The sequence below is a fragment of the Myxocyprinus asiaticus genome, chromosome 19 (assembly GCF_019703515.2).
Source record: "Myxocyprinus asiaticus isolate MX2 ecotype Aquarium Trade chromosome 19, UBuf_Myxa_2, whole genome shotgun sequence".
Classification (NCBI taxonomy): domain Eukaryota; kingdom Metazoa; phylum Chordata; class Actinopteri; order Cypriniformes; family Catostomidae; genus Myxocyprinus; species Myxocyprinus asiaticus.
In genome coordinates, this window is record NC_059362.1 from 46,058,998 (window position 1) to 46,076,091 (window position 17,094).

The 17,094-nt window shown below is 37.5% G+C and overlaps 1 protein-coding gene across 1 annotated transcript; it reads left to right on the forward strand.

The window, feature by feature from the left end:
- The first annotated feature begins 4,035 nt into the window (after positions 1 to 4,035).
- On the forward strand, positions 4,036 to 14,024 carry LOC127409666 (alanine aminotransferase 2-like). The gene is made up of 11 exons (XM_051644396.1): positions 4,036 to 4,164; positions 4,655 to 4,750; positions 7,054 to 7,162; positions 7,284 to 7,417; positions 7,581 to 7,818; positions 8,227 to 8,304; positions 8,960 to 9,098; positions 12,582 to 12,756; positions 12,842 to 12,997; positions 13,120 to 13,244; positions 13,695 to 14,024. The coding sequence occupies exons 1-11, from the start codon at positions 4,075 to 4,077 to the stop codon at positions 13,780 to 13,782; spliced, it is 1,428 nt and encodes a 475-aa protein (XP_051500356.1). The 5' UTR covers positions 4,036 to 4,074; the 3' UTR covers positions 13,783 to 14,024.
- The last annotated feature ends 3,070 nt before the right edge of the window (positions 14,025 to 17,094 follow it).

Here is a 17,094-nt window from a genome sequence, read left to right on the forward strand (position 1 = left end):
TGACATCATTAATTCCTCATAACATCATCCATTTATCATGACTTCATCCATACAGCATGACATTATTCATCCAGCATGACATCGTTCATTCATCATGACATAATTCATTCATCATGACAAGAACTGTTACTTTGCATAAAGCTGGAAAATGTTACAAAGTGATCTGGAAGAGCTTAGATATTCATCTGTCCACAGTTAGACAAGTTGTCTATAAACGGAGACGATTTAGTACTGTGGGTACTCTCACTAGAAGTGGCCATCCGGGCAAGATGACTCAAAGGGCACACCGCAGAATGTTCAATTACAGGCGATTACAGCTAATGCTCAAACGTAATTAGTTCACTTTCTGACCTCTGATCACTTTCAGTTAGTGTACTGATTATTTAGGATTTTAAGATTTAGAGTCAATATAAAATGACTATAATTTGTCTTATATTTCAGTATAATGATGGCATGTTTTATTTCTCTCTCATTGCAGCCCAGAATGAAGATCACATCATAAATTCATGGTGTGAAGGAGGAACAGATACAAATGAAAGAAGAAACAAATGGCAACGCACAGAAAAGCAACATTAAAATATGTATCTCAGTAGTCATTTAAAACCTTTTGGGTAGATAATATTTAATTTTGTAACTAAATTGAACTAGTATACCATATTTATTTTTTGGATTCCATTAACAAGAATACAATTTCCTTCCATTACATTAAAGAGAATGAATGTGTTTAATTTTCTAATTAAAGTAATGCCACAAAAATCTTAATGGTCCTAAAAATAGCCTAAAAATAAATATTATAAAAAATATAAAATTATATACAGTTGAAGTCAGAAGTTTACATGCACCTAAGCCAAATACAAAACTCAGTTTTTCACAATTCCTGACATTTAATCGTTGAAAACATTCCCTGTCTGAGGTCAGTTAGGATCACTACTTTATTTTAAGAATGTGAAATGTCAGAATAATAGTAGAGAGAATGATTTATTTCTTTCATCACATTCCCAGTGGGTCAGAAGTTTACATACACTTTGTTAGTATTTGGTAGCATTGCCTTTAAATTGTTTAACTTGGGTCAAACTTTTAGGGTAACCTTCCACAAGCTTCTCACAATAAGTTGCTGGAATTTTGGTCCCATTCCTCCAGACAGAACTGGTGTAACTGAGTCAGGTTTGTAGGCCTCCTTGCTCACACACACTTTTTCAGTTCTGCCCACAAATTTTCTATCAAACTGAAGTCAGGGCTTTGTGATGGCCACTCCAATACCTTGACTTTGTTGTCCTTAAACCATTTTGCCACAACTTTGGAGGTATGCTTGGGGTCATTGTCCATTTGGAAGACCCATTTGTGACTGAGCTTTAACTTCCTGGCTGATGTCTTGAGATGTTGCTTCAATATATCCACATAATTTTCCTTCCTCGTGATCTATTTTGTGAAGTGCACCAGTCCCTCCTGCAGCAAAGCACCCCCACAACATGATGCTGCCACCCCCATGCTTCACGGTTGGGATGGTGTTCTTCGGCTTGCAAGCCTCACCCTTTTTCCTCCAAACATAACAATGGTCATTATGTCCAAACAGTTCAATTTTTGTTTCATCAGACCAGAGGACATTTCTCTGAAAAGTAAGATCTTTGTCCCCATGTGCACTTTCAAACTGTATTCTGGCTTTTTTATGGCGGTTTGAAGCAGTGGCTTCTTCCTTGCTGAGCAGCCTTCCAGGTTATGTCAATATAGGACTCATTTTACTGTGGATATAGATACCTGTCTACCTGTTTCCTCCAGCATCTTCACAAGGTCCTTTGCTGTTGTTCTGGGATTGATTTTCACTTTTTGCACACCAAACTACGTTCATCTCTAGGAGACAGAATGCGTCTCCTTCCTGAGCGATATGATGGCTGTGTGGTCCCATGGTGTTTATACTTGTGTACTATTGTTTGTACAGATGAACGTGGTACCTTCAGGCATTTGGAAATTGCTCCCAAGGATGAACCAGACTTGTGGAGGTCCACAGCTTTTTTTTCTGAGGTCTTGGCTGATTTCTTTTGATTTTCCCATGATGTCAAGCAAAGAGGCACTGAGTTTGAAGGTAGGCCTTAAAATACATCCACAGGTACACCTCCAATTCAGTACACCTCCTATCAGAAGCTAATTGGCTTATTGCCTAAAGGCTTGACATCATTTTCTGGAATTTTCCAAGCTGCTTAAAGGCACAGTTAACTTAGTGTATGTAAACTTCTGATCTACTGGAATTGTGATATACTCAATTGAAAGTGAAACAATCTGTCTGAATTTTTTTTGGGAAAAATTACTCATGTCATGCACAAAGCAGATGTCTTAAACGACTTGCCAAAACTATAGTTTGCTAATATGAAATTTGTAGAGTGGTAAAAAATGAGTTTTAATGACTTCATCCTCAGTGTATGTAAACTTCTGACTTCAAATGTATATCATTTTATGTATATGTTATTTTATATATATATATATATATATATATATATATATATATATATATATATATATATATATATATATATATGTATATATATATATATATATACATACAAACTCAAAAAAAAAAACGTCCCTTTTTCAGGACACTGTATTTTAAAGAAAATTGTGTAAAAATCCAAATAACGTTACAGATCTTTGTCTCACCAGGGATGATGGTCGTACTCGCGTTTATCGCCGAAGGAATGAGCGTTACACCGAGGCCTGTACTCTGGAGCGGGATCGATTTGGAGGTAGAGGGTCCGTCTTGGTCTGGGGCGGTGTGTCACAGCATCATCGGACTGAGCTTGTTGTCATTGCAGGCAATCTCAACGCTGTGCGTTACAGGGAAGACATCCTCCTCCCTCATGTGGTACCCTTCCTGCAGGCTCATCCTGACATGACCCGCCAGCATGACAATGCCACCAGCCATACTGCTCGTTTTGTGCAAGACAGGAATATCAGTGTTCTGCCATGGCCAGTGAAGAGCCTGGATCTCAATCCCATTGAGCACATCTGGGACCTGTTGGATCGGAAGGTGAGGGCTAGGGCCATTCCCCCCAGAAATGTCCTTGAACTTGCAAGCGCATTGGTGGAAGAGTGGGGTAACATCTCACAGCAAGAACTGGCAAATCTGGTGCAGTCCATGAGGAGGAGATGCACTGCAGTACTTAATGCAGCTGGTGGACACACCAGATACTGACTGTTACATTTGATTTTGACCCCCCCTTTGTTCAGGGACACATTATTCCATTTCTGTTAGTCACATGTCTGTGAAACTTGTTCAGTTTATGTCTTAGTTGTTGAATCTTTTTATGTTCATACAAATATTTACACGTTACTTTAGCTGAAAATAAAAAGCAGTAGAAAGTGAGAGGACATTTCTTTTTTTGCTGAGTTTATATTGGTATATAATAGTGGTATATATGCATGAGAATTTCACCAAACACTCTTACATAGTCGGGTCTTTAGAGACCTGGCTTATTTGTACCATTCACTTATCCTATCTAAACTTATGCTGCAGCGTAATAACTTAACCTGGACTCCAGTTTACCCTTGTGTGCTTATTAGTATACAGCTGGAGTGATCTCTTGATAGTAGAGACTTTCTCGAACAAAAGAATTCAAAATCTTTTATACATTATTGCATGGGTAATAACTGTTTACTTCATTCTGATTGGTACTAAGCCTATTGCCAGGGGCATAGATTCCAGGGGGAACAACCTGGTACAAGCAAGTACAAACCTTTTACATAATTATGTTATATTTACAGTTATCACAAACAGTAGCAGTTTTACCACACAATCATATATAAAATATACAAAACTTAAACAAGTTAAAATATATAAATGGCTGCTTACATTATTTTTCAATTCATCTGGGATCCCTCCTCCTCACGATCTCCACTTTAGTTTCTGTAATTTATTAATTCTGGCTGGTCAGTATGAATCGAGTCTCATGTTTGGGACACTGTTTGCTGACAGCAGGACAAATCTGTTGACCTGAATCATGAACTCATGTACTGCTCTGTTAGTTAATGCTGCGTTATAGTGAATGAAGTGAGAAAGCCAGAAGTGAACAGATATCAAAAGACATGTCTGCTGTGAGGAAGACAACCAAACGCCAATCAACTGATGAAGAACTTCAGGAGCGAGCTGATGTCATCACACGGCAACTCAAACAGGTGACACATACAACATAGACAGAGTCTTAAATCTGAGACCACTAGTGAAAAGTTTCTATTTTGCATTATTTTTTAATTTAATGCCAAATAACAAGCGTACAAATTAGATAACATTTTGATTGAAAGGTTGATTTACCCAGTTTGAGACACTGTTGAGATCGTTTCTGAAACTCTAGAGAAGACACATGTGAGTCTTTAAAATGTTAACACCAGTAAATCCCTAATTTTATGACAGTAAAATCATGTTAACACACATATTGTTTATGTCTTGTGTCTATACTTTTGAAACAGTGCGTATTTTAACGTTTACAGATTATTGACCCCATTGACTTCCATTGTAAGTGACTCGCTGTAACACACATTTGTACTGTTTTAAAGAAAAGGAGGGACGAGTCGAAAGGATTTTTTGTGCTAATCAAATGCTGTTGATTGAGCTTAACTTGTATTGAACCCGGAATATTCCTTTAACCTCACATTTGTCTGTTTACAGGGGCTGGATCTGAACGTGTCCTTTAAGAAAGTTCTGGATGTCAGTTCTGGTGACACTCACAAAGCTGGAATGAAGCCAGTTACCTTTGTTAGACAGGTCCAGTGAAGTTCTGTTAATTTTTGCTTTACCAAGTGATATATTAAACATATAAAATTACAGTTCTGTAACTGATCTCAGTGTGAACTGCAGTCTAGAACTTGATTATAGCTGACCCAGAATAACTGTCTCCTTAACTGGCTTTTAAAAGGGATAGTTCACCCATAAATTAAATTATTTCATCATTTACTCATGATGTTTCAAACACATTTAACTTTCTTTCTTCCCTGGAATAAAAAAAGATGTTAACGCTGCTCTTTTAAATACAGTGAACATCTCCTAAAATCATGCAAAAGCTTTGTAGGGGAACAGACCGAAGTTTAAGTCTTTATTCACTGAAAACCTTCCCCTTCGCTGCAGCTCTCAAATCTCATTTGCACATCTGCATATTCAAAATTGCGGTGTTACAATCGGTTATTTGACACCCGGGAACCAATGGCGGTCAGCATCATTCCAAAACATTTCAGTGCTTCGGTAGAGGAGAACATTTTTATTGTATGGCCTCAGAAGACTTGGAATATAGCACACAAATTGCATAGACTGCTTAAACCTCCTGAGACCCCTGAGATCCTGAGACTTTGTTTTGTGCACTTTCCATTCCCCTTTTTGAATTTGTAACTAGTAGCCCCTAATAAACAAGCAATAATAATAATAATAATAATAATAATAATACATAAATAAATAGTTTTCTTAAAAATATATGTCCACATATGTGGACAGCGGGACTACGTTGTGAAATTTTAAATAATATCAAGCTATAGAAAGTCTGATTTTTTAAATCAGATTGTTTATTATGTTTCCAGGAGTGTTGTTTACTCAGAACATTACATCATAAATTAGCATAATTAATTCTGATTCAAAGTAATGTCCAGCATCATCCAATCACTGTCAACCATGTTTTTTTTTTTATCCCCCTTTTCTCCCAATTTTGGCATGCCCAATCCCCACTACTTAGTAGGTCCTCGTGGTGGCGCGGTTACTCACCTCAATCCGGGTGGTGGAGGACAAGTCTCAGTTGCCTCCGCTTCTGAGGCCATCAATCTGCGCATCTTATCACGTGACTCGTTGTGCATGACACCGCGGAGACTCACAGCATGTGGAGGCTCAAGCTACTCTCCGCGATCCACACACAACTTACCACACGCCCCATTGAGAGCGAGAACCACTAATCGCGACCACGAGGAGGTTACCTCATGTGACTCTACCCTCCCTAGCAACCGGGCCAATTTGGTTGCTTAGGAGACCTGGCTGGAGTCACTCAGCACGCCCTGGATTCAAACTCACAACTCCAGGGGTGATAGTCAGCGTCAGTACTCACTGAGCTACCCAGACCCCCGCACTGCCAACCATGTTAAAATAAAATGATACATTATAAATTCTGAATCTATGTACTGATTATCATTGTCACATGTCTGTCAAACGTGTTGAGTGATCCAAACATCATCTGCAGCCTGAAACTGAACTTTAAATAGGAAGTTTGGATTGAATGCACTAGGCTGCATGGAGAGCTATAGGATGCTCCCTTGCTCCCTATTTAGTGAATGACTTAACCTCCAGTGTGCTGTCTGTCTGCACTGGTCTCAGAACAGTTTGAAATGCACCTTATTTTCATCCTAACTCCATATAAAGCCTCTGAAAGACACATTTTTCAGTTTTTGGATAAACTCAATTATTCTCAATGTGATAATGCACAGACAGTGAATATTGGATATTTTAACTGAAACTGAGCATACAGTCCACATACATGGTCATTGTGTTTAAAAGCGTGGCGTTTCGTGATAAATCACTCATACATTTTTAAATGTCATATCGGATGAAACTAGAGACTCTAATCTTTTTATTTAAACAGGTTTCAATGTAAACACTTAATTAGGTTTCTTACCAGATTTAGTATTGTTGATGTTTCAACCAAATACAAACTCCGCTGTGATCGGCACCATGTTGTTTTGTCACATGACTCCGTTTGTCGAAAGTTTAACCCTTTACTGACAGCACAGAGTCTCCTGAACTGAGATCAGTTGGTTTAAATGAAATGAAATTATGCGTTGCGTATAGTGAAGCCAAAATACAACGTCCACGCATGTGTACGCACAAGGTTATTGATACTTTGTTGGTGCTTTTTTGCCCCTGGTTACTGTATGTTTTCATTGCATCTAAAAAGCAGCATTAACATTCTGTCTAAAATCCCCATTTTATGTTCTACAGTACAGAATCAAGAAAGTCATATGGGTCTGTAACAACATGAGGGTGAGTAAATGATGACAGAATTTTCATTTTGAGTGCACTATTTGTGTTTGTGTCAGGTGATAGCTGGATGTTTGTATCCCAGCCTTCTGGAAAGTGACATTCTTCCACCAGATGTTCGTCTGAGAGCACAGATTTTGCTGGAACAGTGTGATGGAGAGAGCATCGGTGAGATTCTTTGTATATTCGTGTTAAATTGTCTGTGCAAATACAGTGCTATCACACAGATTCTAATACTTTTAGATCTATACTTGGATCCGATTGGCTGACTGGCCGTTTCTTTGCTCAGGTTCGTACACAGAATCGTGTGGACTGACGTATGTGAGAAACACTGTGGCAAAGTCCATTTCTCTGCGGGACGGGGGAGTCCCTTCCAGTCCAGAACAAATCTTCATCACTTCTGGAGCCCACAGAGGTCTGATGGTACGATCCATATGATATAATAGAACTGTATTGTTACCACTATAGCTGCAAACGTCCTGTCTGTCTTAAAGTTCACCCAAAAATGAGAATTCTGTAATCATTTACTCACCCTAATGTCGTTCCAAACCTGTATAAAGGGTGTGACCATTTACTTTAACCCCAGGTGATGATGAGAATGCTGTGTCAATCAGAGGGCATGAGCGCGGTTCTGATCCCAGTCCCCGCCCCTCACAGTCTGCCACGCCTCCTGGAAAGGGTGGGATTAATTCCGTTGCCCTATCACCTGAAGGAGCAGGGTGGGTGGGGCCTAGAAAGGGCGGCGCTACGACGAGTCATCCAGACCTCCAGAGGGCACTGCTGTCCACGAGCGATTTATATCAGCAACCCCGGCAACCTTACAGGTAAACAATTACATACATAAAGTCACTTAGTAATCTGATCATTTATGATTAAGTATAAGATTCAACCCATGGTTTAAAGGTTGGATCCACTGGTTGCATCCTGTATAGTCAAATTGTTTTCCATGCAGTTTGTGTTTTTATATGTTTGGGGTCAAGATAGTCCTAATGCCAGTATTTCATAAGACTTCACAAATTGTTTAAAAATTTAAGACGTGAATGATTCCTCAAATAATCTGTTTTGCTGAGTAGAATTGTGTGAGTTTTCGCCTGGCAGATGATAAAACCATGAAAAAAAAGTCCCATAGACTTTCACTGAAGGAAAGATTCATGCCGTATCTACAGACTAGAAAGTGAAATTATAATTTGCACAATTAATTAGTAAATTAAGTTGTTTCGGTGGTTTGGCAGGGCATATCCAGAGCAGAGAATCCATCCAGGAAGTGATCCGCTTCGCTGCAGAGGAAGAACTTTTTTTGCTGGTAGATGAGGGAAGTATTTAGTCTTTTATTTCAAATATATTTTTAGCCAATAATAGCTCATTTATGGTGCCCTGATCCCGCCTCGAAAAAAATAACAATTCTGATAATACTTAATACTCAAATCTGCGCATTTCTATCTCACAATTGTGACTTTATTTCTCATAATTACGACATATAAACTTGCAATTGCTTATATACGTTTAGTATATCATTGTTTATGTTTATATTGTTTATAATAATTATAAAAAATAAAATAGTTGATATATAATATGTTTAGATATAATTTATATATAACTGTTTATATCACGCAATTACGATTTTTAGTCATTACGAGAGATAAACTCACCATCACGACTTTATTTCTCATAATTATAAAATATAAACTTGCAATTGTGACTTTACTTTTGAAATCACAAGTTGTAAACTCACAATTGTGAGTTTGTTTCACAACTGTGAGTTTATATTTAACTATTGCAACATTGTATCTCATTATTGCGAATTATAAAGACGCAATAGCAAGAAATAAAGTCAGAATCAGCTCTTTTATTTTTTTATTTTTATTTTTTATTCCATGGCTTTCATACTAATTGAAGTTAATTTGATTATAATGACAGCTTGCAAATGTTTTGTTATATTTGTCTTTATGCATCTTTCTGTATGGCAGGTTTATCAAGACATGGTTTTTGCAGAAGACACAGAGTTTGTGTCGTATAAGAGAGTTCTTGTTGAGATGGGCTCATTTTATTCTGATAAAGTACAACTGGCCTCATTCCATTCACTGTCCAATGGCATCATGGGAGAGTGAGTTTATCACGTCAATCTTTCATTACAGAGCTAATAAATGCATTACAGAATGCTTAATATGCAGACACAACTATAAGTAATAGGTTCATGTTTTCAAAAATTCACTGTAAACAGTGGGGTACCACTTTGATCCTTCTGAGGGCATGTTCGGAAAGCTGTTTGAAAGCAATGTTATAGTTTTGCAATTCCATTTGATGGTGCAGAAAATACACACTTTGACTTTAAGATAATCGTATTGTTTTATTGTCTTAAACATTGTTGTTTAAAGGCAAAAGTAGGATCTAGAAGTACTTTTGGAGACCAAATTGCTAAAAATGGTCCCAAGATTGAAAGTTGTTTCAGAAGCGAAGCAAGTTATTACATTTTGATGAAAGATAACGAAGACATAATGAGGTTAGTTTTTATTGAATGTTGACTTTAAAGTTTGTCTATGTTAATTTCAACTCCAGTTCCGAAAAAGTTGGGACAGTTTGATAAATGCTAATAAAAACAAAAATGAGTGATCTGTAAATTATATTCACCCTTTACTATATTGAAAGCACCACAACTAAACTTTATATGATGATTTACCTTGTGAATTTCATTGTTTGTTTTTTTAAATGTACAGTAATTTCAAATCAGATGATTGCAACACGCTCCAGAACAGTTGGGACAGTCGAGTGTTTACCACTGGGAAACATCACCATTTCTTCTAATAACACTTATTAAGTATTTAGGCACTAAAGACACAAGTTTGTTCAGTTTAGAAAGTGGAATTTCCCCCATTCATCCATTATGTAGGTCTTTAGCTGCACAATTGTACGGGTCCTGTGTGCGTATCAGAACTGCAGGCACGCCAATCTAGCACCCGCACTCTCTGCTTATTCGGCCAGTAAGTGGTTTGAAGTTGTCCTGCTGGAAATTGCCGGGACATCCCTGGAAAAGACGGTGCTGGATGGCAGTATATGCTGCTCCAAAATTTGTACATATCTGTCTGCATTAATGGTGCCCTCACAGATGTGCGAGTTACCCATGCCATGGGCACTGACACACCCCTGGCCCATACAGACACTGGCTTTTGGACCTGATGCTGATAACAGCTTGGATGGTCCTTTTCCTCTTTGGCCCGGAGAACACGACGGCTGTGTTTTTCAAAAACTATTTGAAATGTGGACTCATCAGACCGAAAAACACAGTTCAACTGTTCTACTTTCCATCTAAGTTGAGACCGAGCCCAGAGAAGTCAGCAGCACTTCTGGACAGTGTTGATGTATGGCTTCTCCTTTACATAGTAAAGTCTTAATTTGCATCTGTGGATGCAGCGGCGAGTGGTGTTGACTAACAAAGGTTTACTAAAGTAATCCCAAGCCCATGTTCATGATATCCATTACAGATGAATGATGTTTTTTAAGACAGTGACGTCTGAGGGATCAGAGATCACACGCATTCAGAAGTGGTTTTCGTCTTGCCCTTTACGCACTGAGATTTGACCAGATTTCTTGAATCTTTTAACTATATTGTGCACTGTAGAGGGTGAAATGCCCAAAATCCTTCCAATTTGTCTTTGGGGAACATTGTTCTCAAAGTGCTGGATTATTTGTTGGCAAATTGACAAATCTCGGATGATCCTTGCTCTTGAAGGACTAGGCTGTTTTTGGAGGCTCCTTTTATACTTTGACATGATTGCCTCACCTGTTTCACATCTCCTTGTTATTTCAACTCGTCAAATTTTTATTAGTCTTAAATTTCCCATCTCAACTTTTTGGGGCGTGTTGCAATCATTTGATTTAAAATAATGTACATAAAAAAAAAATTAAAAAAACAATGAAATTCACAAGGAAAATCATCATATAATGTGTAGTTGTGGTGCTTTCAATAAAGCAAAGGGTGAATATAATTTACAAATCACTACATTTTGTTTTTATTAGCATTTTTCATACTGTCCCAGTTTTTTCTGGAATTGGGGTTGTATAATTAGCTTAATTTAAAAACAAGTCAATGGGAAATCTCCAAATAGATCATCAGGTAAATGTGTATGTGTTTATAGTGGTTCAAGAGTGACATTTTAATTAATAAATAATTAATTTTAAACATGTGTAAATACATCAGATTTATATAGTGCTTTTCTGACACTACACAGTGAACTCTCCTCAACCTCCACCAGTGTGCAGCATCCACCTGGATAATGCAACAGCAGCCCTAGTGTGCCAGTATACTCACCACACACCAGTTATTGGTGGAGAGGAGAGAGTAGAGTTATATAGCCAATTTAGGGGATGGAATTATTAGGAGGCCATGAATGATAAGAGCCAATGGGGAAATTTTGCCAGGACACCAGGGTTATACCCTACTCTTTACAAGAATTGCCCTGGGATTGTTAGTGACCACAGATCATCAAAGAGCATGCCATTATACAGTATAGCATCAACATCACTATATTGGGGTGTTAGGACCCACACAGACCACAGGGTGAGCACCCCCTGCTGGCCTCCCTAATACCTCTTCTAGCAGCAACCTTTGCTTCCCCCAGGAGGTCTCCCATCCAGGTGCTGACCAGACTCAATCCTGCTTAGCTTCAGTGGGCACCCAGTCTTGAGCTACAGGAGACCACTCTTAATATATTTTTATTGACATTTATTTATGTACTGACACATGTCATGATTTATTTATTGGCATATTGATATATTTATTTATTGATAGTCCATGATTTATTTATTAATTGACATGTATATTTTAATTATTGATACATTTCATTATTTATTTATTTAAATATTTAATATTTACTTACTGACACATTTCATTATTTATTTATTTATATACATATATTTATTCATTTGTTGACACATCTCATGATTTATTTATTTATTGAAACATTTCCTGATCTATTTATTTTAATTTTTTTAATTTTTTTTATTGACACATTTCATGATTTATTTATTTACATAAATATTTATTTATTTACTGACCCATTTATTGATTTGTTTATTGACACTTTTTATTTTTTAATCATTTACATATTTATTTATTTATTGACCTATATATTTATTCATTTATTGACACATTTCACGTTTTTTTGATGTATAGATTTATTTATTTATTTATTAACTGTTCATGATTTATTTATTTCCATATATATGCATTTATTTATTGACACATTTCCTGATTTATTTATTTACATAAATATTTATTTATTTACTGACACATTAAATTATTTATTTATTGACACATTTAATTTTTTAATCATTTACATATTTATTTATTTACTTATTGACACATTTCATGATTTATTTATTTATTGGCACATTTCATGATTTTTTGACATATGGATTTAGTAATTTACTAACAGTTCATGATTTATTTATTTATTGCCATATTTATTTATTTATTGACACATTTCCTGAATTATTTATTAATTGAAAGATATAATGACTCCAAGTAGAGATACTTCTATAGAAAGATTTATTTATTGCAATGTCTTGACCCTCCATATGTGTTGTCCAGGTGTGGTTTAAGGGCGGGTTATATGGAGCTGGTAAACGTTGATGAAGCGATACTATTATACACTGAGGTTCTTCTAACGGGAGACATAAGCGCTCCTGTGACTGGCCAAATCGCTGTTGATGTCATGGCTGATCCACCCCGCCCAGGAGACCCCTCCTACAGTTTATACACACAGGTACATATACTAACACACATATATTATGGGTGCACACTAGAGATTGTGTACTGTACACTAGAGTTTTTTCAATGTGTGTGTTTAGGAGGTAACGTCTAGGCTGAACACACTGCAGTGTAACATGTCCAGAGCTGTAAAGTTCATTAATGATCTACCAGGATTCAGCTGCCTGTCAGTTCAGAGTGGAATCTTCATCTGTCCTCACCTTAGTCTTCCTCACTCAGCTGTGACACACTCACAGGTACACACACACATGCATGCTGTATTTCAGTGCATGTCATCTTTGGAATGACATGAGGGTGTGTAAATGATGACAGTATTCTCTAAGGACATCTGTCTCTCTCTCTCTCTCTCTGTCTGTAGTCTCAGGGGTTTCAGGCAGGTTTGTGGTACAGTAGGAGGTTGTTGGAGGAACAGGGCATTTGTGTCGGATTCATGGAATGCATGAAAGAACTTCACACACACTCAAAGAGCTGCTGCCACTTAAGGTACACTAAACTTTTCACACATGCAGTCTACACACACACAAAACAAACACACCTGTGTGATGATCCTGTTCTATCCGCTCTGTATGGGACTCGAACCGGCATCTCCAGCATGGGATGCAGGTGTGCTAATAAGGAGGCTAAAGCCTCTAGTGCACCTCTTGAGGTCACAGCTATCTATCAGCTGGCTCCCGTTACACTCACCCCCTAAACCTCACTCCCATCTGGGTCACGGCACCATTGTGACACTCCTGTTCTACCCGCTCCGTAGACTTGAACTGGCATCTCTGGCATGGGAGGCAGATGTGCTAACAAGGAGGCTAAAGCCTCTAGTGTCAGTCGCTAGTGCACTTCCTGATGTCAGGAGAGTGAGGTTTATACACATTGCACAGCTCTCTATCAGCTGGCCACCGTTACACATGCATGCTCAAAATGTGTGTGTTTGTGTTTTAGGTTGTGTGTGCTGATGCCATCTGATGAACTGGAGGAGGTTCTACAGCGCCTTCAATATTTTCACCTTCAATTTCTGAAAGAATACTGAAAAACTCAAGATACTTTCATTTGACAACCAGCAGAGCATTTCAATAACAGTTTAATTGATTCAGAAGTATAAATTGTGATGAAACTGTAATGTCACAGACACACACTGAAGATATTGTGACCACTAGAGAGCAGAATTCCTGAGAAGTGAAATGAAGTAAATTCTATAATTATCCCTGTTGTAATAAGAAACATTTGTGTTAGTTTTTCTTCATTGCATCAATAAACAAATATGAGCACTTATAGAGTGAGCTTGTGACACAACAATTCGGAAATTTCCCTAAAATATGAACAGACAAACTTCACTGATACATGGCAATATGGTATGAGTACGAGATGATAATACCACGGTACTTTGTTATGGCCTATACCTCATGGTGGGGTGTAATCTGATTATAAAGTAATCCATTACTGTAATCTAATTACTTTGTCTAAAAGATGAGTAACACATTAGGTTTTTTAATTCTTGTAATCAGGTTACAGTTACTGACTTTCATTGAATTTAATAACAATTGCATAACGTAGGTTACACGTGTCTAAAATAACATTATTTATGTAGAATACATTTAAGACATGTATTATGTTCATAAGTACGTCTGTTTGTGCTTCTGACAGTAGAAGAGCCACTAATGTGACATTTAAAGTAGGGTGGCCAACTTTTCGGCACACGAACACGGGATGCTTGAGCATTTTGAGCGCTTCAATAATCACCCTCGAGCGTTTCACCGCTAAAATAAGGGACGTCTTAATTTCGACCAAAATACGGAACAGTTGGCAACCCTAATTTGATGACTTACATACAACAATGTGCAAGGAATATACAGTATATACGCAGGCATTATTTTTAATTCGTTAAGTGGATAAAACTAAGATTTTTCTGTGTTTTGGAAGGTAACTTAAAAGTAATTAGTTAAGTAATTATTTTTTCGATTATGTAATCACTTAAGTAATCTGATTAGAAGTTTAGAGAAGCACTTAGTAATCTGTAGTGGGGTTTTTTCCCCCCTATATTATATGGTACTATACGGAAATTATTAGTAAATCTCGTTCTAATCTCATAACGTCATCCTTTTAATCTACAGACTGTGATTTAAAATTCACAAGAAGACCGACATCCGTTTTTAGTGAGTTAAAGGCCTATGATTACCTTATTTATTTGGTATTAAAGGGATAGTTCACCCAAAAATTTTAATTCTGTCATCATTTACTCACCTTAATGTTGTTCAGAACTCGTATGGGACAGACTGGCATTCTCTTTCATTGTATGGAAAAAGATGCAATGAAAGTGAATGGTGACTGAGACTAACTTGCTGTCTAAGGGGCTCAATCTGCATTTTTTTTCAATTGTTTATCCATGCAAACAAGCGTCTCGTGCAGATTTTTAGACGCTGCATCAAATAAAAGGAACTCCAACTTTTCAATGCATGTCTCGAGCTGTGTGTAGCTTTGTTGCGCAACACTGAAAAACTATTTGGAGTGACGTTTACTTAAAAAAATCTTGGAAGCGGGGCCTGGGAAGCTCAGCGAGTATTGACGCTGACTATCACCCCTGGAGTCGCGAGTTTGAATTCAGGGCGTGCTGAGTGACTCCAGCCAGGTCTCCTAAGCAACCAAATTGGCCCGGTTGCTAGGGAGGGTAGAGTCACATGGGGTAACCTCCTCGTGGTCACTATAATGTGGTTCTCGCTCTCTGTGGGGCGCATAGTGAGTTGTGCGTGGATGCTGCGGAGAATAGCGTGAAGCCTCCACACCCGCTACATCTCCGCGGTAACGCGCTCAACAAGCCACGTGATAAGATGTGTGGATTGACGGTCTCAGACGCGGAGGCAACTGAGATTCGTCCTCCACCACCCGGATTGAGGCGAGTCACTACGCCACCACGAGGACTTAGAGCGCATTGGGAATTGGGCGTTCCAAATTGGGGAGAAAAAAGAGAGGAAAATAAAAAATCTAGGAAACAATTCCCATGCAGGAATTGCTAGTAAATTTAACAGACCATATTATTAAAGGCTACACACAATTCTTGGTGGCTTTAATTAGAAATTCTCAAGGAAAGTTTACTTTGCAATACTCTGTTTCAAGTAAATTTGACTCACTTTTTGTTTGTGCATTTTACTTAAGCAATGTAACACTGAATTAAGCCATGCTGTTAAAAGTGTACTTGCATTTCAATGCATTTTTAACATACTTAAACGTGTATGACATGACACACGGAAGCATTCCACAGGGAATCTTAATGCATGCTTTATAGTCTATTAAACAACATCATCTTGCTTTAAATGCGACTGTAAGAAGATCCAGAGGTGTGGACGCAGACCTGAACAGTTGGTGCAAAAAACATGATGACGGTAACAATCAACAGATAACTTTGTTTGTTTTTTTATCATTAACCAAGGGCTTAGGTTTGGTTTAAATGTTGGTAGGGACATATTACAAGGAGGATTATGTTACAAATTTTGGTTTTAAGAATATGCGAGAATGTCAGTCTGGTAATATAGACAAAATAACATTATTTCCTCATATACGTAACAAATCACATTTCCCATTTTTCTGGCCCACCACATGAAATATTAGCCTGATTTCCTTTTTTTATTTTTTTATTTTTTTTGGAAGAATAAACATGTTTAGAACTGACTCTAGGGCTGCACAATATGGAGGAAAAATGCCATTAGAAAAGAAAAACTTGTTAGTGTATATGATGGCGATATGCAATACAATAAACCTAACATTAATGTGTCAAAATCAAATTCAATTGTTTTCTAGTAGAGGATATCTAAGGGACATAAAGTGACATTCTGTAATATACATTAGAAAGCATTAAACAAATGGAAATCTAAGTTACAAGTTACATGTGCAAAATGACATCTCAAGATTGACAAGTTAGGGGGGAGAATTTACATTTTACCCCTCTTTCTACTTTCCTACACTCAGTCCCACATATTTCACCCCCTTACTGGCACAGTCGATCAAATTCAGAGGAGTCTTCCTTTAGAGGGTGCTGACTGTGTGCTTGAAAGTATGAAAGTATGCTTGTTTAAATCTATTAATTTCAGGGATTGGACCTAAAATACAAATGGAAATCCACCCCTTGTAATCTCCAGAAAATTATTTAAAAAAATATTATTATGCAGTAATCAGAAACGACTGTGATTGGTGCATCCTGAACAGCGCTGAGAAAAGTAACAGGTGCCACGTGACAATGCCGTTTCTGCGCTGCTCCAGAAGAGGTGGGACATTAAAGTGAAAATAAAAACATAGTATAAAGTCAAGTATTTTCTATGTGGTAAAATTGCCCATATGTTGGTGGGGGCAT